General features: G+C 39.7%; 1 protein-coding gene across 2 annotated transcripts; it reads right to left on the bottom strand.

Annotated features, from left to right (window-relative positions):
* Nucleotides 1–485: 485 nt before the first annotated feature.
* On the bottom strand, nucleotides 486–26,861 carry cntn2 (contactin 2). Of its 2 annotated transcripts, none has more exons than XM_028003637.1 (23): nucleotides 26,520–26,861; nucleotides 24,607–24,732; nucleotides 23,287–23,428; nucleotides 21,932–22,104; nucleotides 21,688–21,783; nucleotides 20,851–21,063; nucleotides 20,007–20,109; nucleotides 17,947–18,134; nucleotides 17,685–17,821; nucleotides 17,233–17,362; nucleotides 16,179–16,329; nucleotides 15,584–15,711; nucleotides 14,575–14,750; nucleotides 12,939–13,059; nucleotides 12,157–12,315; nucleotides 9,505–9,654; nucleotides 8,975–9,045; nucleotides 6,063–6,297; nucleotides 4,891–5,003; nucleotides 3,668–3,854; nucleotides 2,789–2,901; nucleotides 2,330–2,498; nucleotides 486–1,227 (listed from the first exon to the last, which is right to left on the bottom strand). In XM_028003637.1, the coding sequence occupies exons 2-23, from the start codon at nucleotides 24,659–24,661 to the stop codon at nucleotides 1,127–1,129; spliced, it is 3,111 nt and encodes a 1,036-aa protein (XP_027859438.1). In that variant the 5' UTR covers nucleotides 24,662–24,732; nucleotides 26,520–26,861; the 3' UTR covers nucleotides 486–1,126. The 2 variants fall into 2 exon arrangements, with proteins under 2 accessions (XP_027859438.1, XP_027859437.1); XM_028003636.1 differs by having other exon boundaries at nucleotides 24,607–24,726.
* Nucleotides 26,862–27,209: the final 348 nt, after the last annotated feature.

Here is a 27,209-nt window from a genome sequence, read left to right as displayed (position 1 = left end):
ATTAGCCTTATCGGCAGAAAACGATCGGCAATAAACACATCGAACATGAACGTTTTTTTTTTTTTACACTGCAGGCACAAATCCATCACTGATAAAAAGAGCGAACATGTTCTGCTGTCTGCTGCGGCTACAGCAGAGACAAAAACACAAACAAAGCGAGTCAGTTTAGAGGTCCGTCCGATTGCTGCGGTCAGAGCAAATGGCAGAAAGGACATTTATTTTTCTAATCTACGGGAACTTAAGTTGTTGTTTTGAAGGCGTCAACTTTTTTTTTTTTTTTACTTAAAGACAAAAGCCTATATTCTGTATTTAACACTTGCTACCATGAGCTAATCTGAAATACGAGCGCAACAGAAACAAATCATTTTCTTCTGCCGTGCTGAGGCACTAACCTGGCGGCTACAGCGGTTTGTTACACAAAACTCTTCGTTTTCATCAGAGTACAAAATTCTGATTTTCTTGGTTTCAGAATGGCCACAATATTTTTAGAGCTGACCGCCCCAGCTGTCCAATCATCCTCCCTAAAATATCTGTGAATGCAGAGTGAAACCATATTAACCCCAGAAATGCCATGCTTATTAGGGCAAAAAGTAAAAAAACAAAACATATATATATATATATAAAAATATTTTAAAGTTAAAAGCTTCAACTCAACTTTAACCAGTTTAAAGCATGTGCTTAGTCCCTGGTTTTGCAGAAACAATTAAGACCCTCCTCTCTAAAGATGGAGTTGCAGCGGTGTTGGGGTGGAGACGAGGGGATGGAGGGAACAACATGCAGCCTTCATTCCGTCGGGTTACGCTGCTTCATGCATGTCCAGGATAACAGGAAGACAGTGAGACCTGGCATGCAGAAAACAACTGCAGCAGATGAAAGATTTTTGCCAAATTAAACAATGTAGATAGCTGCTCTTAGAGTGAATTTCAGATCACACATCTAGAAGTTAACAATGCTGACCATCCACTCACTCGGTTCTGTTTGTACCTTAAGAGCTTATGTTCATAAAGAACCCAGAGCGGTAAGTTCTGGTTCCCTCCACTGCATTGAGATGTTAAAACTGTTATTATTAGGAATGAAATCTAAAGTCCACCTGCAGCCTTCGCTTCACTAACAGTAACAGACAGGATCACAGGAGGCTGAGGGCCAACAGAACCGGGCCAGTGGCCATGTGGAGGAGGGAGCTGGTCAGGGCGGAGGAGGCGTCCTTCTGCACCATCATTCCGGTTCCTGTGAAATGGAGAGAGAGAGCAGCACGGCTCAGTGTGGGTCAGAGTGTTTTTCTGTGTCTGTGGGGCTGAATGGAGGAAAGAGTCTCAGCTTTTTGGTTTAAACTGAAGTATTCAGACTCACAGAGATGGATCTACATACAGTCAACTGTTCTTAAGTTGTTGTTTTTTTTGGTTTTTTTGTATTTTGACTTGCCAAAGGTACAACAGACAAAAATTTGTTAAAAGCTAAAAACTGGTACAAATAGGCCTGTCACAAGATGAAATTCTGCTGGATGATAAATTGTCCCAGATGTTATTGCGATACACGATAATATTGTTGTTTTGAGACCATTTTCAAGTAGCATAATGGTTATGACAAAATAATGCAAGAACACATTCTCAAAGATCAATAAACTTTAAATTCTAATTAACATTTAACACAAACACTACAACAGAAATATCAAATAAACTGAATTATGATGTGTCTGAAAACAAAATTGTCCTTCGAAAAATGGGACAATTGAGACCAAAGCAACAGAGTGAAGACTTTTATCAATGAAATCTTGGACAGAAAGAGAGAAAAGAAAAAAATGATAAATCATCCAAATGGAAACTGTTGAGTTTGTTTTAATTTATCATGTGATTATTTGATTTATTGCTGTCCATTTCTGGGTTTTTTTTACCATGTCCTGTCTGGTAATGTGGCTCTCAGCGTTGTTGTTTGAATGATAGTTAGATTTTCTTTCACAAGCAGAGTGTTACAGATTATATGTATATATATCTAAAAAAAAATTTTATTTATTCAAATTTGCGTTTAGTTTATTTCAAACATAAAGGACACAGATATGGTATAAAAAAGAAGAAAGCTGCGACAGACTGGTGACCTGTCCAGGGCCTCTCGCCCGAAACATTGGCTGGAGATGGGCACCAGCGCCCCTGCTGACCCCACTAGGGTCAAGGGTGTTAGAAAATGGATGGATGGAAAAAAGGAGAAAAATGGGGAAAACAGTTTAAAGCAGAAAAAGAAGAGTGGGTGTTCATGGTAACTTCTTCTGCTTCCTCTAATAATCTCATTTTACTTCTCAATAGTGAAAGATGTCACTCAGGCTGTCACATCTTACCGGGGTCCTGGGACACGATAACCTCATGGGACGGCCCGTCTCCGCCCTCGCCCCACGTCCGGATCTCCAGCAGCGTGTAGCCGTAGTCTTTAGTTAGCGGCAGGGTCACTGAAGTCTTCGACTTGTCCAGGAACTTTATTACAGTCTGGTCTTCGTGTCTGTACAGAATCTGAAAAATAGCAACGCAAGCAGCTCTTAAAAAAAACACACACAAAAAAAACAACATTAGGCTTCATAGGGAAACGGCGAGGCAGGATCTTCAACATGAATGCATCTGTAAAGTCTCCTGAAATAAAAATTTACTTTCGCTACAGGGACAGGAGAGCATTTTGGAAACAGAAGATTTGCATAAAACTAAAACGAACCAAAATGGAAGAAATTCCTTTGTCCTGTTGTTGTTTTGAGCTGCAGCTGAGGTCAGTGCTGACCAGTTAGACTTCCTGTGTTCAGAGAACTGACCTTATAGCCCAACACGGCTGACTCGTTGTGCATCGCCGTCACATGACTCCACTTCAGCGTTACTTCAGAGCCTTTGGTTTCAGTTGACACGTTGCCCGGAGGACGATTGGGAGCTGAAATTGAAGCACAGGTGTTAAAAATATTATATATAAAATACTAAAATTAACTAAGGCAGGTTTGGAAAATGGCAGAAACGATCCAGTTTTCTGATGAGTCGACAAAGTTAAGAAAATTTGCATTTGGGCTGTATTTGCTCAGAGATTCAAATTCAGAGTTATATATATATACTGTACATATATATATATATACATATGACGTATATATCATATACACATAAGGTATTATATATATACAGCTAAGGTATAGAAAGTCTGCCCTGACTAGAGGTGACCAGGAAACATCCAGACTGTCATCACAATTAGCTTTACACTTCTGTACAATTTTTGTTACTAATTGTAATTTATTTGTCTTTTCAATGCTCAAAGAAACATGCACAAAACAACGCTTTGTTTTTTTGTTGTCTTTTTTTTTTGGCTGGCTTGGTTGGGATTGTTCTCTAGTTTCATTTTCAATAAAAAAATGTTTTCATTTTGTTGAAAAAGCAACCAAGAAGGGCTGAAACTGGTGCATTGTATTTCTGATTTTCTAAGTGTGTTGATGGGTGCAATAAGAATTGTGTATTGTAATTTGTTTGTTTGGCTCTAATAAAAAAGATTTTGTTTTTTAAAACTGCAGGAAGCCGAAGTAGCAAAGCGAACAGAATAACTGTATACTGGATTTTAGGTAAAGTCACTTTGTGAAAGCCTAAAAAAGCTCTCCAGGCCTGAGTGGTGTTGGGACTGGAATGCATGCGTTGCTATTGGAGAACTGCGGCCGTACGTGGTTTCCTGGTGGTGACGGCAGTACGAGGCGATGGAGGCCCCGTGCCGGCGCTGTTGTACGCCAGAACGGCCACGTTGTACCGCGTGCTCGGTCGAAGGCCGGACACCCGGGCCGTCGGCTGCAGCCCGGCCGTCCTCACCCGGTCCGCGGCCGCCTCTCTCTCGTGCTGCCGCCAGTATCGGATCTGAGGACAAACACAGAACGCAGACACTTAGGTTTCCTCTGCCCCTTCGTTCGTAGTTAGGGTTTTCCAGTCTTTGCACTGCAAAAACACAACATCTTATGCAGTAGTTTTGGTCTAGTTTCCAGTGCAAATATCTTAATACAGTTGAAATAATACAAAACTAACTCATAAGTAAGTTTCCAGTAAGATACAGGAGCTCATTTCAGTGAATAATGCCTTAATATTGATGAAAACGTTCTAGTTCCAATGGCAAATTATTTCACTAATAAGAATCTTTTTCAGTGTTTTAAGTTCAATAATCTTCTAATGGAACAAATACTTCATCAATATTAAGAAATTGTGTACTTTAAACAAGCTTCTATATCTTGCTGAAAAGTTACTTGTAAGTCAGTTTTGTCTTATTTAAAATGTACTAAGATATTTGCGCTAGATAATAGACCAAAAATGCTGGGTGAAATTTTGTGCTTTTGCAGTGCGCACGTAATGACCAGCTGAGGTTGACAAACAGGAAAATAAAAATTGATTGTCATAAATCTTATCAACCAGTAATCAGCTGCTGACATCAGCTTTCATGTCACTAATAAAAATGTTGCCTTTGCTCTGAACTGGACTGGAACCAAAAAAGCTGATAATGTGAGCCTGGATTATGGCAATGTGGAGTAATAAACAATCAGTCCACCTTTTACAATAGATCAAAGCAATTTATCTGCATAAGCAGCAATGAAAACGGTCTGAGAGAACAGATAGTGATTTATTATCCTGCTGGCTCTTTCATCAAACAACTTTCCTTTCATAGAAATTACACCAGATTACCAGAAACTGAAACGGTTCATACTAACAAATGCATATATTTGGTTGCCAAATGCACCTCGGTTCTCTGACGCTGCCCTGACTGGGCAACTTGTTGACTATAAAACCCCCTTCAACTATTTGGTACAGGTTGCTCTGCTTTGGGGGCTGGTTTTCCCATGTAAACACACAGAAATGACCATGGCATTTGATTTGCAGCCATGTTAGTGCGAGTGAAGCTGCTTACCTCATATCCTCTTAGGATGCCATTGCTAAGCGGCTGGATGGGTTCCCATGACACCTGGATCTCAAAGGCTGACAGTGCTGTGGCGTTGATGCCTGAAGGTCTCACAGTTGGCTCTACGGAGGGGCGACAAACGTCATAAAGCAAACTAAATTATAATATACCAACTAATGTTCCACAGGGGTCACGACTTGACCCCGCCAGTCTGACCAATTTACTACTAAAGCAGCTAAATCTGGTGTGGTTTCATGTATACAGTTCTATGTTGATGACACAATTCTCTACTTGTGTCTTCCAACAACTTCAACTTAGTCTCAGTGCAATCCTTTTGAAATCTTCAGATAAATACCTTTAAGACCAAAGTCATGTGGTTTGGTAAAAACAAACAAAAAAAAAGCCATTTACAATCAACTATCCATACCCTTGATGGGATTTCTTTAAAAAAGGTTCCTGAATGTCTAAATCTGGGAGTCGGACTTGACTACACTCTGTGTTTTTTAATACACTGACAGTTTGCAGACAAAGATCAAATCAATCTGCAAACTTCATTTTGTTATCAGCTCCTAAAACTTTGTAACAGGCTTGTTGTCCTTTAAGTCTGATGCAGGAAATCCAGACACACTCTCATCTCCTCAGATAACAAGCGATAACTAGTTTATTGGGTTCTTTTATGTTTATATTGTCTAGTTGTGTCACTTTAAATGCTGCTCAATGTTATAACTCCTTCTCCGTCACCTTCCTTTAGTCACAGTTAAAAAAGCAATTTCTTCTGGATAAATAAAGGTCTTATTTTTATGTACAAACTGACACAACATGTAAATATTTCACGGTTGTGCCAAAGCTGTGGCTGCTCTCTAGTGGTGGAAGAGAACATTGCCCTTGGAGACAATGTAAAGGAGGATTTTCCTGTTCGTCTTACAGTGGGGAGTTTCTATGACCATCTATGGCAGGGATGTAGAAAGTGTGGCCCGAGAGCCATTTGTGGTCCTTTGACAATACCTGTGTGAATGTTTCCCCCCCCCAAAATGATCTCACTGCATATATTTAGAGCCCAACTTCCAATGCATTTAATCACACTTTAAATTAGATCTATTAATAATCTCAAATGATCAAACATTGCAAGAATCCACGAGAATATGATCGGTGAGAGTTCAAAGCTGAGCTGAAAGACTCGCCTTCCTCTGCGGAGTAGACGTCTGAGATCTGGCTGAACGGACCTTCACCTCTGCGGTTATACGCTTTGATCTTTACTTCGAAAGGAGTGTAAGGCGTCAGGCTTTCATTGTAGTAGACGTAGCGGGAGGACTCGACATGCGGGATTTGCACCTCCGACCACGGTGGCGTGTCTTTCTTCCTGAAGGCCAGGATGTAGCCAAAGCCGTCCCCGTTCTGGTACTCCCTGGCCATGGGCTGGACGATTCAGGGCAAAGCAAGAACAAGAAAGGCAAAGCGTCAGTGCGATAACAACGGAGTTGTTATTGTTTGCATTACTAGCCTGTCCATTAAATTCAAATATTAGTCTCTTATTGTCGTTTTCTTTGTCCATCCTAGTGAGAAGGGAGGTGCTGTTTTGTAAATGGGACTGGCCACAACAAAGTCATGAACACATCTACTCAGGGTCGGTTTGAGTTATTTACAGATTCTGTACGTGTGGATTCAAAACTTTCCAATTATGTCAACTACATGGAAATCAAAAAAGAAGAAGTTGTTCTTTACTACCAATGTTTGTATACATTAATAACATTTTGGTGCTACCTGTAATTTAGAAACACAATAAAAGAAAAATAAAATCGAGTTACTTTGGGAGAAACAAATATCCTCTTCTGCACCATTAAATATAAAAGTTATCCACCATTTTCAGTCAATTGTATTTATTTGTAGATTAAATCATTTTTAATCAAATAAAAAAATAGCTAGCTGTTGACGTGAGAGCATAGCATTATAAGCAAGCATAGTCGCAAAAAACAGAACAGTTCAGACCAACAGAGACTCGCTCAAAAGAATCGAATCTCTCACGAACGTCACGCCAATAATCTGAGCACGTATGACTTGGCTTCCTCCGATCATTCAGTATTTCTGCCATCTTCAGTCTCTCTTTTGAGTGATCCGGTTTTAAGTCATTTATCCATTATTATTTTTAAACACAATCTTTTGGTAAGCTAAGTTTTGAGCTCACGTTACAGCAAGTAAATGGTCGTTTCCATGCAGTACCTCGCGGACCACGAGGGGGCGCCTGCGGACCGCAGTTTGAGAATGACCTGACCAAGATGTAAGTGGTCCAAGATCAATCTGTTACAATCACTCTGTGCCAAACTGGCTCAAAACATAATTTAAAGACTCCATTAATTGTGTAATTAGGCCTGTCACAATAGCAAATTTTATTGGACAATAAATTGTCCCAGAAGTTATTGCAATAAATGATAATATTGTTGCTTTGGGACTATTTTTAAGCAATATAATGGTAAAGGCATAATAATGTAAGAACACATTCTCAAAGATGAATAAAGTTTAAATTTTAATGAACATGTAACACTGGAACTGGATGACATTTTAAATATCCAAAATAAACAACAGAAAAACACAAATAAAATTAATTATGGAGACTTTTATCATCCAGTTTTTGGTAGAAAGAGAGAAACGATAAATTATGCAAATAAAAATTATTGAACTCATTTTAATTTATCATGCAATTAATTGATTTATTGTTTATTGTGACAAGCCTGCGTGTAATCTTGCGTAATCTCTTCCTCTCAATACCAAAATCCTCGTCTGGTTCTTGGTTTGGTTCGTCTTGGAGACTGGAACCTTGACGACGAGTGGTTCCCCGAAACACCCCACCTGGTTTCATCATCATCATTGAACCACTGCTGAATATAATAGATATGCCACACCAGAACCATCTGGCCTACTGCAAACCCACACAAAGTGGCCCAGACTATCTTTTTTAAAGTACTAGAACTTTACCACATTAATTATGGAAAGATATACCCCAATAAACAATTTGCCACTTCCTCCATTGTCTGTGAGCAACTGATGACAGCAGGGGGCAGCATCCTTGTGCAGGAACTCAATGTCATCAGGTATTTAGTTGTAGCATAGCTTAATGACATTGTTAAATGTTGAGTGATTAAACATGGGTGGACAACAGAAGAGCAAGAAAAGTTTTAGTGCAATGAGACGTTCTGATTTGATTAGGTGAGAGGAAATAAAAGTTGTGAATGGACAAAACTTATGGAGAGCTTTTCCTGTCAAAACAAGGCACTTGACCCCTGTTTACGCAGCAATACACAGATTGGTAGGCAATTTGGAGATAAAGTGAATTGGAGCACATTGACATGGCGAGATTAAGGCGGATCACTGAACCTACAACCTTCTAATTACAAGACAACTACTCCACCCACTAATCACTTTTTGGTTAATGCCAGATTCAATCTGGGGACTGAGGTGCTAAAAATGAAAAATTTCATATAAAAGATGAAAAACAAAATCTATGTATTAATTTTTCTACATGGACTATAAAGAGTGAGGCTCTTTATAGTCGGTGTGTATAGATCCTCCTCTGAATCAATACATTCTATGAGTACAGAACTAAATAACAGAAAGTCTGTCCTGTATGGAAATATTGGTCTTTTTTTCTCCAGTAGAGTGTGAGGAGTAAAACTGCTGGGGCGTTTTGAGCACAGCTGCGTCTGGAAATGTGTGGTTGGACGAATCGCAGCGTAAAAGCCAAAACATGACAGTTTCCACTAAATTCTGGTCAAAATTGTTTGATATCATTACAATCCAAATTGTATGCATATGATTATTGATTAAGTCACTTGTGAAATTAACAGGAATTTTAAGACCATTGTGTGAAACGTTGCTATTAATGTGACAAGTTGTAGTTACACAGCCTTTCTTTGTGCCTGTGTTACCCTGTAAGGTCTACCCCATTCTCTCAAATATTATCAGTAAATCCTCAATGGAAGGGGGAAAATTAAATAAAATGTGGTTTTGTTGCAGAGCAGCACTCTACTGTGAATGTCACATGAATAATAAGACAGTGTGTAGTCATGGACAACACAAAAGCTGAAGACCAGCTACTCACCGTCCAGGTAATAATCAGTTCATTGCGGTTTCCTCCCCCTCCACCGAGTCCACTTGGGGCCACCGTAGGTGCTGTGATCCAAACATGAGAACATAGAACACAAGGTGTGAAACCTCTAGCTTAGCCGTTAGCTTAAAAAGTACAATCTGCCTGGAAAATAGTTAAAGCATTTAAGGGAGAAGTAGCCTTGGAAACAAAATATTTCCTAACATTTGCAGAAGTTAAGAACTGCACAGTTCTGGTCGTCAGAGGTCCGGTAATTTATTTCCTCACTAGCTCTGGGTGAGCAACTCCAGCCTCGGCATCTCTAACATGTTGGCTTTCTATGGTTTTAAAACCCTAAAACACAAACACAACTCTTGAGTCTCTACTCAAACGTTAATGTATCCTAATTATTTGTTAAGTTTAATAATTTTTCAATGGTTTGGCTAGGCCGCTCTAGAGAATTTCACTTACAGCAAAAATGACTCTGCGTTGAAACGGTTGCCACGGCGCCGGTGTGAGACTGGGGTCTCTTTTTGGGACGTTACCTGCTTGCTTTGTGCGGATGACGTGGGACGGCATGCTGGGCTCCCCGCTGCCCAGAATGTTGCTGGCGATGACCTGGAATTCATAATCCATCCAGGGAATCAATCCGGTCACCCGCGCCGACTCTGCATTCCCCTCGATGTTCGCTGGTTCTGGTGTGAACATTAAAGAGTTTATTTCTATGGGCTTTACGGCGTATTTCGAACGACGAGGTGGAACACAGAAAGAAATGTGTCAAGATTTTGTTGTTTTAAAGAACAGTGGGTTACATTTGGACTCTCTTTAAATAACCACAAACAACAGCAAAGGACGTAGCTGTACAGCACATCGCTTTTACATTTCTCACCCTGCCTGAATAGCAGATGTATGGCTGGGACGGCCCATCATATAATTTGCGATACCAATTTTTAAAAAATCATACATTTTATCGCGATGTACTGATGACACAAAGGCTAAACATCAAAACACAGACAGTCAGTCGTTACTTCACTGGAAATGTCCGGGACAGATGGAGGAAATGAAAATGAACATAGTTTCAGGGGCCTCATGCATAGAAGAGTGCGCAGTTTTCACACTAAAACTTGGAGTACGGAAAAATTTAGAGCGCAGCTGCTGGTCCGCCCTGTCGCCGCCATAAATACATACATAAATTAGTATAAATACCCGGAAGTCTGCCACCAGGTGAAGCAATAACCATGGCAACATCCAAGTTTGAAGCAGTATAAGTATTTCTAATAATAATTATTATATATTTTATTTGAAAGGTGCTTTGAGGACACATAATGTCACCTCATAAAAATAAAAATACATTTAAAAAAAAATGTTTTAACATAAAAAATATGGAGATCGTGCAAATGCCTGTTAGAACAGCAGCGCGTTCAGCCGGGATTTTTTTTTTTCAGACAGCGAGTCAGAGAGTCATTGAGTGGGAATGTGGACGATTATTCTAAATACTAGAATCATGTGCATGAGTTGGACATTTACAGAATAGAGATGCTTCATGTCCATAAAGGCGCATTCACAAAGCGGGCAGCTCAACTGAAGGATGACTTCAGCTGGACCGGTACCGGTACCGCACGGCTTCTTCTTTAAGTTTTACTCAGAGCTCCAGGATGATCAGTCTGGATTAATCTAAACGCTCATAAACCATCATCTACATTTCCCAGCAGATCAATATGATCTCTGATCAATCAATCAATCTGAATCCTTCCATTGGCGATGTTCTCCATCAGAGCCAAAGCTCCACAATTACGCGGCTCACCAGCTACTTATATACGTGTGTTTGCATACACACCTTGATCACCTTAAAACTATTATTTTTAATCAGCAGGTTTGAGTTCATCTGCTGATCCAAACCTGTTTTCTTCTTTTAGTGAGAATGAAATGACCCCATAGATGCATTTCATGCGCTGCGGCGCACAGACCAATGCGTTACATCTTTATGAGACAAAAACTGAGGAAAAGTACTATTTACATTCGAGCGAGGTTTTCACATACTTTTATTTTCTTCATTTTGTCTGCGTGTTAGCTTATTGTCTGAGGATAAATGCGGTTCAGTTTCATCGTTTACGTTTAAACAATAACATATTAAAACCATGAAAAACATCGGGTTTGATGCTTCTTGGTCTAAATAACTGAATGTCGTCAGATTTCAGTGTATTTCGGTGAGTTTTGACGCTTTGCAGTTTGATATTGTCCACAGAAAAGGTTTGCGTGGCTGACGCACATTTTCACGCCAGTAAAAAAGTGTGCGTATATTTACGCAAACTTTGACACAAAGTTCATTTTTATACATGCCGACTCGTGCTTAAAATATGGCGCCGCACATTTTTTTTGCGCGCACGCTTTATGCATGAGGCCCCAGGTCACTAGGAAGTCCGCTCAAGTTTTTACTGTTTGCAGGTTGTTGTTTTTTTTATGTGACATATTTTTTGAGCATTTTTAAAAGGAACACATCCTTTTAAGAACATTAATCAAGATTCTTAGTTTTGCACTTCATGATTGAGTTTTGCAAAAAAAAAAAAAAAACATGGAGGAAGAAACACTTTTTAACATCTTGTAAAACAAATGTTTAGTTATTGTTTAAACGTAAACAATGATTTGCTTAATTTGTGTGTTTAAGTCTTTAATTTCTATTTGGTAGGACAGGCTGGTTTTTTTGTTAGCCCAATTGGTTTCGTTTTCTACCTCTGTGCCATCACATTTGACTAAAAGGTCAATGTGTTAAGTGTTGTGACACTTTCTACGTTCATGTCTTTAAATGAAATGACGTGGCTTATTACTTGTTACCCTGTCACTTCCACTCTATTGTGTGAAGTAATAATTTGCACACTGGAATGGTATTTTACTGAACGTTCGGCACTTGATGATCTCGCTATTCACACTGTAGATGTTCAAGGGTTATTGTCAACTAGAGTTTGGAAGCTCAAACTTGACATTTTGTTCATATATACTGTAGTTTACAGAACTAAAGTCCCTTGGAGCTACATTGTAGCTGCTAATAATGGAGTGGAGAGATTCTATTGAATGTGAGAGGACGATAAATCGCTCAACAAACCTCTGGAAAATTTGTCTCTCTCACTTTCTGGCTCAAAAAGTGATTTTGCACATGACGACATTTTGCCCATTGGACCAAACGCCACATCATCACACACCTGTCATCATCTTCCTCCACTCTGACGAGAGAGACGATCGACCCATTATGACGTATCTGCCGATGGGACTGTGGTTGTCATAGCCACGGCTCCACTTGAGTTCCACCGACGTCTCGGCCACGTTCTTCACCAGCAGACCACCGGGTGGTCCTGGGGGTCCTGGGCACCAAAACAGCACGTTGTGTCCACAGTATTCACATGAATCAGTCGGAAGTTGGGCTTTGACTCCACGCCTCAAATCAACATGGTTAGCAATTTGTCTCTGCAACTGCAGAAATTCAGCAGCAGATGCAAAAAAAAATAAAAATCTTGTATCACATAAATGTAAGTAAATTATCTTACAGCAGTCGACATGTAGAGCAAACCGCAGCTAAAGCTGTATGGCTGTGAGTTTAGTGTTTAAACTGCAAACATAAACATGCTAAAACAATAGAGATGAGCCGATCAGCCGCATGGTAAATTAAAATGAGCCTGATTATTTCCATTCTGATCATTAATATTTTCCTGACAGCAGTTTTGTTTACAGATAAATGATCCGTTTTATTTGTGGATTTGGATGCGTGTGGGATTTTGTTTGTTTTATTTTGGATATTTAAAATGTCTTCCAGTTCCAGTGAGGAGTGTTCTTTACAACATGGACGTGTGTTGATCTTTGAGAGGGTGAACTTGCATTATTATGCCATTATCAACATGTTACTTTGAAACTGTCTCATTTCCCAACACTTTCAACATCATTAAACATTCCAACTCAAGCAGGTGTTAGAAGCTCTGATGTTACTCACCTCGCACAACCAGTTTAGCAGAAGAAGAAGCGCTGTCCACCACAGTCTGAGCTGTGCAGGTAAATATTCCGGCCTGACTCAGCTGAGCGTTTACAATCAGCAGGTCGCCGATGTTTTCCTTCTGAAAGGACAGAGGGACAGACGGAGTACATCGGGAGTTACTGTAGGTTCTGCTCTGGCGACGGAAAACAATCTGCGAAGTCACTAGCGGCGTTTCCATCAAATGTATAATTGCGCAAAGAGGAATTACAAAAATTAATTCGCTTAATGGAAACACGGCAATTTCGGAAAAAACAACACCTGTTTTTTTGTTTTTCTATCGAATTTGGTTTTTTGCGCCAGAATGAGGTGGTTTTTCATCTGTATCGCGTCACACGAGTCACGTGATCAACATCCCGACGGCTGCTTCAGGCGGACGAGACGAAGAAAAAGACCGGAAGTAGCTGGAGCATGGATGATATGTTTTTAATGACTTATCCCTTGAACAAGTTTGTTCACGCGTGATTGTCACTGCGCAACTCCGCAGTTACAAAATCTCGGAGGGCGCCAGAGGGGAGGAAGGGGGCGATTCGAAATTAGCGGAATATATCAGAAATGTTTCGCGCCCATATGTAGCGGAAAATGTAGCTAGTGGTGCACTTAGAGCATCTGCCTTTAAGAGTACATTAAAAATATTTCAGTACAAATGAATGAAATAAGAAACTAATCAGATGTAGCATCTCCTGTGAAGGTTCTTTGCTGTAAAGTCACCAAGCGTTCTATTTTAGTCACATGCAGCTGAATCCTTTGTGTGATGTATAGTGTAATTTTATTCTTATTCATAGAAGGGCCATACTTGAAAATAGAACAGTAATGAAAGCGCTGACTGTGCTGTGAATTCCAGGTGTGGTGTAACAGAAATCAGCAGCAGAGTGCTAACATAGAATATGTTTTCTTTGCAATTTCTCTACCTTGTCACCTTCAATCATGACCATGCCTGCTATGCCTGTCGGATAAGCAATTAATCAATTACATAATTAATTAAAATGACCTCAATATTTTTCATTCTGATGATTCATATCTTTTGAAGGGGAATTTGGTTTACAGAGACTTCGTAATCCGTTTTATTTATGGTTTCAGTTGTGTGTAGCTCTCCTTTCCTTTATTTTTTAAATTGCGTTTGGTTGCTTTATTTTGGATATTTAATAAAATGTCTTCCAGTTCCAGTGTGAAGTGTTCTTAACAAAATTAATGTTTATTTGTGTTTACGGGGACACACTTGAATTATTATGTCATTACAAATATATTTCTTGAAAATTGTCTGAAAACAATAATATTATCGTTTATCACAATAATTTCTAGAGCAATTTATCATCCAGTAAAATGTATTGCGACAGGCTGAGGGGTACTTGGATTATTATGCCGTTATCGTCATATTAGTTGAAAATGGGGTCAAAATGACAATATTGTTATGAATTACAATCATTTTTGGCACAATTATCGTCCGATACAGTCTGTTGTCGTGACAGGCCTAATCATGACAAATGGATCATAAAAGAATGAGGATCCCACAGCAGACTGAAACGTCCTTCTACAATCAGGACTTCAGGCTGTGCCACAGAGATGAGGTTATGAGGCTCTGGGTCACGGCGCTCACCGCCTCCACCCGCTGGTACGGCCCAGCCGAGTTCTCCAGGTCCAGCGGAACCCCGTTGAGGGCCCAGGTGAAGGTCAAGTCCATGGTGGGGTCATGGGAGGCGTGGCACTGCAGCGTCACATTCTCCCCCTGGTTGATGTCAGCGTTGGAGGGAGCCAGTGTGATTTTGGTGGCATCTGCAAGTTAAATACATGTCTGTAAATGTGAAGAGATAATATTGAGCTGGGCTAGCAAAGTGCAAGAGGTAGAGATTCTCTCTTTAGGGATCGTTAGTTATCTTCTCGTTCCTGAGAGCAAAAGCTGGGACAGACGGAAACACAGTAAGAAGAGTGGCATAGAAACAAGTATTGAACCAAACCTGGTTGGCATTTTAATCTGCAAAATAATAAAAAAAATCTAGGTATATGTAAATGACGGAGCCTTACACAGATGGTTCCTAAAGTTTCCAATTTGTTGCAAATATATTCCATGCAAACTAGGACCAGGCCTTGATTTTCAGACAGTCATCAACACAGTATGCCAATTATCAGCAGTTGCTAATATTTAAATTGAACAAGTCCTGTGTTCGCTGTAAAGTCACTCAGAAGGGAGGAGGCCATTATTCAAAATGAAACAGAAGCAGAAGCCAGATTAGAGATTGAATAAATGCACTTAGGGAAAAAGCTACAACATTTTTTGAGGCGACGTTTGTGGTCGGATGAAGCTAATGTTGAAAAGTTTGGTCAACATTTAGTCACAGATCACAAATGAGTTGTCATGATCTGTTGATTACAGCAACAAAGTGTTTTTCTTACACAACAGGTAGCATCTGATTAGCATCTCAAAAGCTCACATAGTAGCTGAACTACAGTCCTAGATATAGCAGCAGAGTTCAAACCATCTCTTCCATCAATGATAATGGGCAACATTAGATCTGCGGCAAACAAATTGGATGAACTTCAAGTGGCAACAGGGACCCAGCCAGAGTGCAGAGTGTTAGGCATCACTGAGACGTGAAGCCACAGTTTACCTCTAACAGACAGGTGTCCGGTGCTGTTGGCTTTGCCCAGGTAGTTCTCAGCAAAGCAGGTGTATTTTCCTTCATCTGCCCGGCTGATGTTGTAGATCCACAGCGTGCCATCTGGAGTTACTGTGATTCTGGGAGGAGACAAACGCAAAGCGTAAAACACAAACACACAGCTGGATAACCAGAGCTCTGCTAACAGATATAAGCACAGTTTTCTGTCTTATTTTCATATCATCTATTTATCGGTAAAAAAAAAAAAAAAAAAAAGACTTTTTAATTTATTATGAAATTTCAATGTCTGACAATATGTAGATTTTTTCAAATCTGACTCGATTTAGCATAAGATCAACTTCTTTTCTGATGATTAGCAGAGTATGGCAGTGTGAGCAGGAAAATGGTTGTGCCCTGTAATATACAACTTTTTATATACCGTAATACTCCGCTGAAGGCACCAAAGTTTGCCTTCAGCATTATGACTTTGTAAGACGTTGTTGTGGAATGTCGAAGGGGGAAAAAAAATCAAATCTCAGAAATGTTTGTCTTTTTTCTGCCTGGGAGCAACAATGTATGTTTTCCTGTTTCTGCTACAGTCTGGTACCTGCTACTGTTGGTCAGAAGCTCCGTCCCACGGCTCCAGAACAGGATGGGCTTTGGTGCCGCACGAGGGCGACACTCGATCACCACCTGGCCGCCTCTGGCCGCCGGGATCAGCTTCCTCACCGGATTCAGCCTGAAATCCGGAGCCTGGACTGGAACAGGGACACGGCATGCAGGAAGTCAGAATGCAGCGTCATTCAGTGTGTAAACACATTTTATTTATGCAACTCCTTTCCCAGATAAAAAAAAAAAAAAAAGAAAAAAAGATGATTCACAGTAAGTTATAAAATTATACAGTATAAAACAGCGGTGCACAAAAAGTATTAGAAGCAAATGAAAAAGAGAAAAGGTAACAGAAGTGGGTTTAATGTTGTAAGGCTAAAATTACTTCAATGACAAGATACAAAACGAAACTCCAGAGTAACAAACGAATGGACAAGAGCATTACCCCATTTTACAAAGAGCTGCTTTTTTTTTTTTTAAAAAGACAACTGAGTCCACAGTTCTCCAACTCACAGAGAGAGAGTTCACATGGTGTTTAAAAGCCTAACACAAGCATTTTTAAACATCTGTAGCCGACCTGGGGGAGTTTCGTTAATAAAAAATAAAAAAATCAAGCTCCTTTGTGTTTTTCCTGTGGTCCTACAGCCATCTGCTGAAATACAACGCACTGTCAGAAACGACCAATCGGAGCCAAGGGGAGGGTCTTATTGCAATCAGTCAGTTTGAGTATGGGCTGCTCACAGCCTCCTCCTTCTTCTCTGCTTTGCTACAGTTTAGTCCTGATAGCACAGCCTACCATGAATGCTAATGCTAGTTAGCATACCTGACAATGATGGCGGATAAAGAGTTTTCCTGGAAAGGTAAGTTGTTTTCTGCCATCAGCACATTAAGCAACGAGTGCAGAAGGTTGACTGACAGCTCTAAGACCCTCCTCCTGGCTCTGATTGGGTGTTTCTGACTGGCATAAAATCCTTAAAAAATTTCACACTTCACTTTATCGGTTTGTCCGAGTGTGCGGTTAAAAATGTCTCTGACTGCATTGCCTCTCTTACCTTGGACCCTCAGCTCGGCAGATGAATAAATAGTGCCGTGTTTGTTCTCAGCCACACACTGGTACATCCCTGAATCCTCCAGGGCCAGGTTGCTGATTTTCAGATGCACTCCGTTCACCATCACCCGATCCTTTTTCACGACAGGAAGCATGAACCAAATAACGTGAAGGAAAGAGTGAAGTAATTGTCAGTACTGTCTTCAACTGAACAGCAAAGCGACTGAGCAAGAGCTAATTTAGTTATGGATAAAAACCAAGAAGCTCACTGCTGTTCTGCCAGAGCAGCGGTAGTCCTGATCAATCCATCCTAAATGTAGCTGTAAATTATTTAAAACTAGAATTTCACCAGGGAAGTATGACGTAAAATCAGGACTCTCTGAGCTCAGAAACAAAATATCTAAAACAGGATATCGAAAGGAGCAGAAATGATCGACAGAGGTTCTGTTGTGTTACCTGTGTGGTGAGAAACAATCCGTTGCGTATCCAGCGGACAGCGGGTCGAGGTTTTCCAGCAGCTAAGCAGCTCCAGTGAAGCTCTGAGCTGATCTCCACCTCCGAGTCGCTCATCACCTGCAACCACTCCGGCTGAGCTGCAGGAATGGAGAGAAAGAGAGAGAGAGAGAGAGAGAGAGAGAGAGACGGAGAGGCTGGTCAAACAGAGACAAGACACCCCAGATAAATGGCATATTTCACTACAATCTTCTATGCGTGGTACCTTGCACAATGATGCGTCCCTGGAATGTGTCACGTCCTTCTGAGTTATAGGCTTCACACTCATAAATTCCCTCATCATCAAAAGAGAGTTCAGGTAGGGTGAGGGTGTGACTCTGTGTAGAGTGTAGTAGACCTGCTTTGGACGGCATTAAACCATCGACCTTCCTCCACCGAAGCTTTGGGACTGGACTGAAAAATACAAAAGAATTTAGACATACTTACAGTCAGAAAACCAACAAATCAGTGAGTCACGAATAACTGCTCAGTCACTGAAGCGATGGCAAGTGAGTCTGGATTAAAACGCAGGTTTTAATGGATGTCTGAAGCTTATCCAGGAACTTTATGAAGTTGTGAAGCTACTGAACTCACAAGCCAAAGTGGTGGGTTTTTCATTTGAATTGAATGATAGCGTTTCATTTCTACGGTTAAGCTGCAGGGGGCATCATTACGCCTGACTGGCTGCTGGATTGCTACAAATTCCATAATTAAGACAAGGCCAGTTTATTTATAGAGCAACATTCATGTTAAAACCCAGGCAAAGAGCTTCACAGGACATCAAAGGAAAGACAACAAGAAAACAACATTGATCTGTGGGAAAAGAAAGCAGTAAAACTTCTAAACATCACGTACAATGGTCAAAACACCAATAATAAAGAAAACTTTGTGTCCAAATTGAGTCTTTACCCTTGTGCTTAACAAAGGCAAACATTTCATCGTTCAGAATCTGTGATCAAAATGTTTTTAGTCGCAATTTAAAGGAACCAACAGTTTCTGCATAACTCAGATCTTTCAGTGACGATGTTCCGACGGAGCCTCTCCTCATTTAGGTCTGAACATGCTGAGTCAGCAGGTCTCTGATACGACTGATCCTACTGCACAGATTTACTTTCACAAGAGGAGAATTACTCCTTGTGAACGAAGTCATTCTCTATATATGAATTTGTTTCTAAATAAAATTATATTTTTTTAATAAAACAGTACATATTTATATAAACAGAGGTCCTATGTGTTGCATATATGTCGTTCTATATATGAGAAATTGAGCTAAAACCCATTTTACCACATTTTTCATAAGACGCTGCTGCCTGATTTCATTTTATTTTACCACTGCTGCAATAATCGGAGCAACCTTAAATAAAAACAAGCTCCAGTTTTATTGTTTTTAAGTTAAATGTTTAATGTGTTAAAGACCATCTGAGTGCTTACTTTCAATCTCTCTTATAATTTAGAAATTTATAAAGTATTTTTATATTAGGGCTGCACAGTGGCGCAGTTGGTAGCACTGTTGCCTTGCAGCAAAAAGGTCCTGGGTTCGATTCCCGGCCGGGGTCTTTCTGCATGGAGTTTGCATGTTCTCCCTGTGCATGCGTGGGTTCTCTCCGGGTACTCCGGCTTCCTCCCACAGTCCAAAAACATGACTGTTAGGTTAATTGGTATATCTAAATTCTCCCTAGGTGTGAGTGTGTGAATGGTTGTTTGTCCTGTATGTCTCTGTGTTGCCCTGCGACAGACTGGCGACCTGTCCAGGGTGTACCCCGCCTCCCGCCTGGAACGTAGCTGGAGATGGGCACCAGCAACCCTCCCGACCCCATTAGGGACAAGGGTGAACAGAAAATGGATGGATGGATGGATTTTTATATTATCATTTTGTTTATTTATTTCCCTTCTTTCATAATTGAAATGTATTAGTGTAATTACCAAAAAAGTTCCTTCCTTATCATTTTAGTGACTTGCACTGACATAGTATATAAACCACTATAGTGTTGACATATAACTTTACAGAAATTTTGAGAATAAATGTATTTTCATTTTAATAATATACAAAGTATATATATAAATTCCTGTTCCATGTACAGTGTGCAAATTAGGCTTCCTAAAAAAAAGAATTATATTGTACCGTGTTTTGAATAAGTCGTGTATTTTTACAGATTCTTTGCTTTTATCCACCCTCTGATCAAGTTCTGTTCTGCTCTAAAAAATGAAGTTAGAGGTGAGTTGAGTTAAAAATGTCTCCATTAAAGTTCTTCTAGAATATTCTCTAATTTCTTGTTGAAAACGTACTTTCCGTTCGCAAAGCATTCCAACTGGGCGGTGTGTCCAGCAAGGGCGTAAGTCTCCGCTGGGAAGCGCAGTCTGATGCTTGGTGCTGACCTCCTGGGATTGGCTGAAAAAGAAAAGCAAAACAGATCACTTAATGGTGCAGAATTAGTTGGGGCTTTGACATCGAAAAATTATCAAAATTCTGATCCAATTACATGAATAATAAAGTTCTTTAAAATCACTATAAATATGGACAGACATGAAACATCAGTCACAATAAAAGCTCTGGAGGATTTGAAGAGTCATAAATGTTCTTTATACTAAACTTTCTCAAAACTGAGACAGAAATGTTCTGCTCTCCGATTTCTCAGAACCAAACTTCCAGGCCCCACTTTGGACGCCAATTCGTTGGTAGTGGAAAAGTGGCAAATATCAAAACTTCATCATCAAACTGGACTCAAAATAAAAGTTTTATGTCATTCAAAAATCTTTCATACCAAGTGGGGCGTATTTATACTGAATCCTTTCTTATTGTTTGTGTGTGGAATTTTCAACCAATCCAGTCTGTTCACTGATGTTGTAAGTTACCCTGGACTCTTAATGCAACTTTTGTAAAATTTCAACAGCTGTAAAATTTCAACAACGTGGCTATGACTGTTGAAATCTATCTTTTTATGTCAGGTGATCAGCTTCACAGGACAAAGTGGCTGGTTGTGTTGCACACACACACACACACACACACACACGCCCAGACACACACCTGATGTGTACATTCTGATAAAAATGCATGCTTGAATCCTAAAACTGAAAAACAACCAACATAATTATTGCACCACAGTAGCAGAAAGACATCCGGTGATCTTACCATCTGGCATTACAGTGAGCAGGCTGCCCTTGCTAAAAGTGCTTTTGGTGCTGATGTCCATATTGATGGTAGTAAAGCAGAAGTAGTTCCCAGTGTCATTTAACTCTGCTTTGGCCAAGTACAGGTTCCCAGTGACCTGCGACACAAACCAGCGTCCGTCGTCCTTTCTGATGAAGTTGGGAAACTCGTTGAAGTACCAGCGATAGGACAGAGCTGCAGAAGACAAAGAGGCGATACACGGTGAAAGATATCGCAATCAGGAATTACACTGATCACTTATGTGGGGTTATGGTTACAGAGAGTTGCATGTTAAGGGCATTTCAGCTGCTACTTGCTCTTAGTCCAAAGAATTTGAAGGTTTTTACCCAACAGCTTTAACCTACAACTCATTTTTCAGACACATACATCTAATTTACTCTGTTATGGTTCCAATGAAAAGAACTTCAAAATGTATTTTTATGTTAGAACTTAAAAACGTGACTTCGTACTAGTACAGCTGCTTTCTGATGACTTGTAAATGTCAAAGGGTACTTTGCACATGGTGATTTACGTCACACATATGACAGTATATAGGTAATAAGACATATGCAAGTGTCAGGGTTGTCATGGTGATCTCAAACGGGGCTCACAGGTTTGCATTTCCACTAAGAAAGTAAAAAAATATATTAGATTTTACAAAAACAGGGATCATGTCCAGTTTATTATCTATTCCAACAGACACTTGGAATAGATGTCTGTTCCAAGTGTCTGTAATACTAAGTAACACATTAGTATTACTTGCTGGGCTAGTGTGAATGTTGGCAGCATTATGCTGAAGCACTGCAGCAGAGGTGCTACCTGGGTAATGTGGGGGCGGATGACAGGCAAGGAAAGTGCCGGCGCCTTCAAACACGGTTTGTGACGTCCTGCTGTCAGGAGGGAAGTCATGAAGGTCTGAAGAAAGATGAGATTAAGGTGGAAATATCAAACACCAAAGACTCCTGATACATGGAGGGCTTAAAGGAGGAATAATGTTTTAAAATCATGAAGATTTGGTACTAAATTAAACAAAGAGCAACTCATCCAGAAAGGTCTGACTCACAGCCAAACTTGAGATTAGCAGCTCGGCTGATGATCGTCCCACACGGGTTCTTAGCCAGACACTGGTACGATCCGGTATCTTGGGAACTGTCAGGGCTGCTGATCACCAGGCTGCCAGCCACCAGAGTGAGCCGGCTCAACCCCAGCTCCAGGACTGTGCCGTTCAGTTTCCACCTGCAGGGTCAGAGTCAACGGAATAAAAACAAAACGTACAAATTTCACGTGTTTTACTTTATATGGGCCACCAGTCAGTTTCTTCTCCAAGATTTAAACTGGTGGTGTGCTTTACTAGCTGCATGTCTGTTGACCAGATAGTTGTGCAATTTGACATTCGGAAAATAAAGTTGCTTGGTGGAAACACAGCAATTTTGAAAAAACTCGTTTTTGGTCAAAAGTTTTGGCGCTAGGATGAGGTGAGTTTTTTGGGGGGGGTTTTTGGCCAAATCAAATCGGTTTCTTTCACAAAACTACAATGGAAACACATTTTTTGTATCACATGAGTGACGTTATTAACAACAGGATGTTTCTACTGGCACAAACCACGAAGAAGAAGATGACAGGAAGTAGTTAGAGGATCATAATGGTTTTGTAATGACTTATCACGAGAACAAACTTATTGTGTGATTTTAATTGCGCTTTTTGCTTAATGGAAACACTGCAATTGTTTTGACATTGTGTTTTGTTATATTAGCTGAATAGTGACAAAGTTTTGCACACATTTGTAATGGAAACGCAGCTACTCTCAGACATTAACTAGTTCTCCATACAGATGTAGAAAAGTTGGACTGCATCTAAATAAAACTTGTTTAGAGCCACAAATGTTACATTAACTTTGGAAAGAAGAACATCATTTTTCAGAAATAGACTTTATAGGAAATTCTTCTACTTTTAGGTTTTGACATAAAAACTAAAAAAAAAACTTTTTTAAAAGATGAAGGATGTATTTCCTTCGATCGGATGCCGATACTTCAACAAACTAAGTAAAAGGATACAATTTGAATTTACAGTAAAATACCTTTAAATACCTTGTAAAAAACACTAAATATCCTGCTGTGTGTGTGTTCATCCATGTTGTTATATGGATGAAACCTCAATAACAGTAAATGTGAACCTTTCTGGTTATTAATTTGCTGAAATGTTTTCAATCACTCCATAATTACACACTTTTGGGGTTAGTAAGTACAGTTAGGGTAAGAAAAAATGTCGATGTGTTGGTCATGCATAAACGCAGTTAAAATAAAACCAAAAATAAATGGAAGTCAACACAGTCTTAATATGGGTAGAAACACAAATTTGTGTGTGTGTGTGTGTGTGTGTGTGTGTGTGTGTGTGTGTGTGTGTGTGTGTGTTACCCACGAGTAGGTTGCGGGTGGACTGGCTCTAGCCTGGCAGCTCAGAGTTATTTTGCCTTCAGTCAAGCCCTCTGGGTAAATTAAGTTGCTTGGCTGCTCTTCAAACACTGGTCCTCTGTCGTGACCCGACACACACACGTTTCCTACTGGAAACCAGATTTCAAGAAGGACAAGGCGGATCAGAAACATCTCCACATTTTGCTTTGTTGTGCAATATTAATAACACGTTAAAAAAAGAAAAAAAGAAGAAAAAAAAAGCTAGTTCGCATTAGTGAGATGTTTTCCAGAGGAAACTTCTCACTCGCCTTAATTTGTGCAGTGAGGTACTCAAACATTGCCTCATTTTGTCATATAAAAATCAGAATTACAATTGTTAAAATTTTGCTGTAGGTGTATTATTATCACTATTAGGAGTAAATCAGCAGTGGTGCTTTTGGTAATGAAAGAGTAGAAGACCCAAAAAAGATATGAATGAGGGAGAAAACATCCAAACGTAAAACATGCATCTTGTTTCTTCTGCTAAAAATTACCTTCATAACTTTGCTTGCAACAAATGCATCTCACAAAGGAAGCTAAATATTTTTATCAGTATCAATATGACTGTAGGGTCCTTTGCCTTTATCTCATGACTTACAGTAAAAGTTGTACTTCATGAGGTAAAAGTTATTTTCAAAGTTTCATGGTGTGGCATGAGGCTATTTTTAATACTTTTGTGTCACATAAATTAATGTAGATCACTTCTGTTTCTAAATCTGCAACTTGTTACATGAGCAATGTGGTTGTTAAATCTACACTATTAACTTGACTTTGTTGTCTTTCATTTTTAAATTCTTAAAAATTGACGTTTTAAATCTTTGGCATTTTAGAACAGGTTTCAGAACCACAACTCGAGTTCAACATGAATTTAAAACTTAATATTTATTTCTGAACATGCATTCTGCCAGTGCGTCAAAAAAAAAAACAAATGTGTAAAACTGTAAAATTAAAACTGCACTCTTTATTAACCTTTTGTCCTTTAGAAGATGCTACAAAGTAGAAAGTCTAGAAACGAAACGTTTTACTTTTGTCCTGCTTAACCAGATTGGGAAATTTTTCAGGACTGTGTAGGAACCATGAAAACATTCATATTTTTTGGAACATGGAGAGTGATGAAACTCTTCACCTAATATGATTTAATTGTCACTACGATCATCATTGCAATAAATACCTCCAAACGGTGCGGTAAGGTTTCAGGAGTGTATTAGTTGTTGCTGCTCATGTGTGTGTTTGTCAGCAGAAACATTAATCTGTCTAATAACTCAGAGGTGTGAAAATTGAAACTTACCAGCTGCCTTCAGAGCGGCAGAACTGAGGAAAAGCAAACCCAACAAAACGTCCATCCTCTGAATCCAACTGGGTCACAATCAGCAGAGAAATCTCTTCCTCCCAGGAAGGACTGCCCGCTCTGTGCCCGAGCAGAAATGATGAAAAAATACTTTCAGAAAAACCTAAGAACGTGGAATCCCAGTTACTGCTGCATGAACGTAACCAAACAAAGCGCATGTACCGGCAACACTGAGCAATTTTCACACAACTGTAGCACAAGGTGAAAACATAAGAGTCAAAAAACATCCTCTGAAAATCTACCTTTAAAACTGACTCAGAAATTACACTGAAAACAGAAAACAGGTAATCCACTTTAAAAAAGAGTTAATTTGTTACAAGTAATACAATTAAGTTTATTCGAGTGACTATATTAAGTTCATTAAGTTGTCATGTCAAACAAACATAAACAAATTAAGTTTAACAAACTTCGATTACACGTCACAAATCAACTCAGATTTTTTAAACAACCTTTATTGTCGAAGTGAATATGGATTTCTGCAAAAATAAAGACAACTAAATAAAATATTTAACCTAAAATGTTAAATATTCACCCACTTCAAGTCAGTATTTAGTAGATGCACCATTGGCTGTAATCGCAGCAGAGCCTGGACAGGTTTCAATCAGGCTTGCATATTTGGACACTGCAATGCCATTACAGTGAATATTCATGCAGTCACTTATGCTATGTTAATATTTTTACTTAATAGGCTTTGTTTGTAGAAATCAGTCTTCATTTTGACATTATCGGGTTTTTGGTTCATGTTTTTTTTCTTTTGTTGTCAGAAAAGCTACATTTTCTTGACTGTGATTTAATTGTGAAAGACCTTTTTACTTTGAGCTAATTGAACTATATTATATAATTATTCTGGAGAGAAATCTACTGGCACATCAACCCCACTAAGATTTTTTTCACCAGCCACCACTGCTTTAGCATCTAGAGGCCCATGTAAAAAGCTGTGGCTCTTCTATCGGTGAGCCATCGTTCCTTCCTCTGGTCAGTTCTAACAGATACAGACCAGGAACTCCCCACCACAGCTGCGCTTTTGAAGACGCTCTGAATTAGCCAACATAATATGAACCGTTTCAAACTCCCTCAAATACTTTTACTATTTATTTCTCCTTATAAGGTCAGCTCTGAGTAGGCCCTTCACAATAGCAAATGTTGCTGGACGATAAATTGTCTCAGAAATCGTTGCGATACACGATAACGCTGTCTTTGAGACTATTTTTCAAGTGATCTCTTTCTGATCAATGAAAATTCGCCCTCTCGAAGACTAATAAACTTTAATTTTGTGCAGAAAACTCCACTCTGCAAATGGAAGATATTTTAAATATACAAAATAAAACACATGAAAGCCGATAAATGAATCTCACACAACCGAAGCCATTAAGTAAAATGGATTATGATAAATTGCCCTTCAAAAAATATTAATCGTCAGGATGGAAATTATCGAGCTCAATTTAATTGATCACTGATTAATTACTTATTGCAGGTTTAATTCTGAGGTACTAATAATAATGATTTTGCTGCCTAATACATCCCGGCCACTAACATGTGCCATGATCAAGCGATCATGTGAGATTAACTTTATCTCTCGGTGGTCATTATAATTTGCCTGATCTGTGCAGAGGGACCAGACCAGCAGCCTCAGACTATGAGGACCCTGGAAATGGAGCCTGGAGTCGTCAGGTTTGTCTGCAGGAAGCTCTGCTCGATGGAAAACAATAAGCTGATGTGTTATTGTGTAAACCCCTGGCTCCATACCGCAAAGTAAGATAAAAAAAAAAAAAAAAAAGAAAAGCAGCAGCATCCCGGAGGGGAAGATGATCTGGAACGAACCGGGGAGGGGATGGTGCTGTCGGGCTGTTTACCTTTTCCAAGATGCTCTGCTTGGAGCGGCGATGCGGACGGAGCTCCGACGGAGGTCGCTGGAACGGAAGATGGAGGGCGGCTGTCCGGCCGGCCGGGCTGGCTGTCCTCCGCGCTCTCCTCCCGGGCTCGGTCCTCGTCGCTACCGTCGCTTCGTCTCTGCCAGTGGAGCCCAGTTCCGCCGCTGCTCTCTGCCTCTGTCTGATCACTTCAGTGTCATCCCTCCTTTCTTTGAATCGCGTTCTTGTCCCATCACTGTAGTCAAGTTTGCGGAAATTCAACGACTTCCGGTCTGTTATCGCACACAAAAATCTGCAGTACGGCCCTCATTTGTACGACCAGTAACAACAGCCTTTATGCTATTTCTCTCTCAGTCTGTCAATAAACTCGAATATTATTGAAAAGCCCATTTATTGGAGCTTTATTACTAAGAGAAACACAACATATAGATGCATTACACAGAGATGGATGTTTTGCTTTATGATGGAATTCTACCAATACAAACATGACATTTGAAATTAGAATTACATCAGACCAATAAAAAAAATACTAGTTATAAATACAGAAAAATTGGCTTAAAGTATGCTTAATTAATACTACAGCAGGTCGTGCTTCAAATCACTGACTGAGGAAACTTCACTCTGGATATGAAGCATCAGAGATGCATTCAGTGCCTCTCTACTCTTCCTGCA

This window comes from Xiphophorus couchianus, chromosome 20 (assembly GCF_001444195.1).
Source record: "Xiphophorus couchianus chromosome 20, X_couchianus-1.0, whole genome shotgun sequence".
Classification (NCBI taxonomy): Eukaryota; Metazoa; Chordata; class Actinopteri; order Cyprinodontiformes; family Poeciliidae; genus Xiphophorus; species Xiphophorus couchianus.
Note: the sequence above shows the minus strand (reverse complement) of the source record. Positions and strands in the feature narration are given on the sequence as shown.

Excerpts from the sequence above, each read along its gene's own strand:
- cntn2 (XM_028003637.1), bottom strand. The coding sequence starts at position 24,661 with ATGGACGTTTTGTTGGGTTTGCTTTTCCTCAGTTCTGCCGCTCTGAAG. Across the intron at positions 14,751-15,583 it reads CGGACACCTGTCTGTTAGAG|ATGCCACCAAAATCACACTG; the intron begins GTAAACTGTGGC and ends TTTAACTTGCAG. Across the intron at positions 12,316-12,938 it reads TGCTAAACTGGTTGTGCGAG|GACCCCCAGGACCACCCGGT; the intron begins GTGAGTAACATC and ends TTTGGTGCCCAG.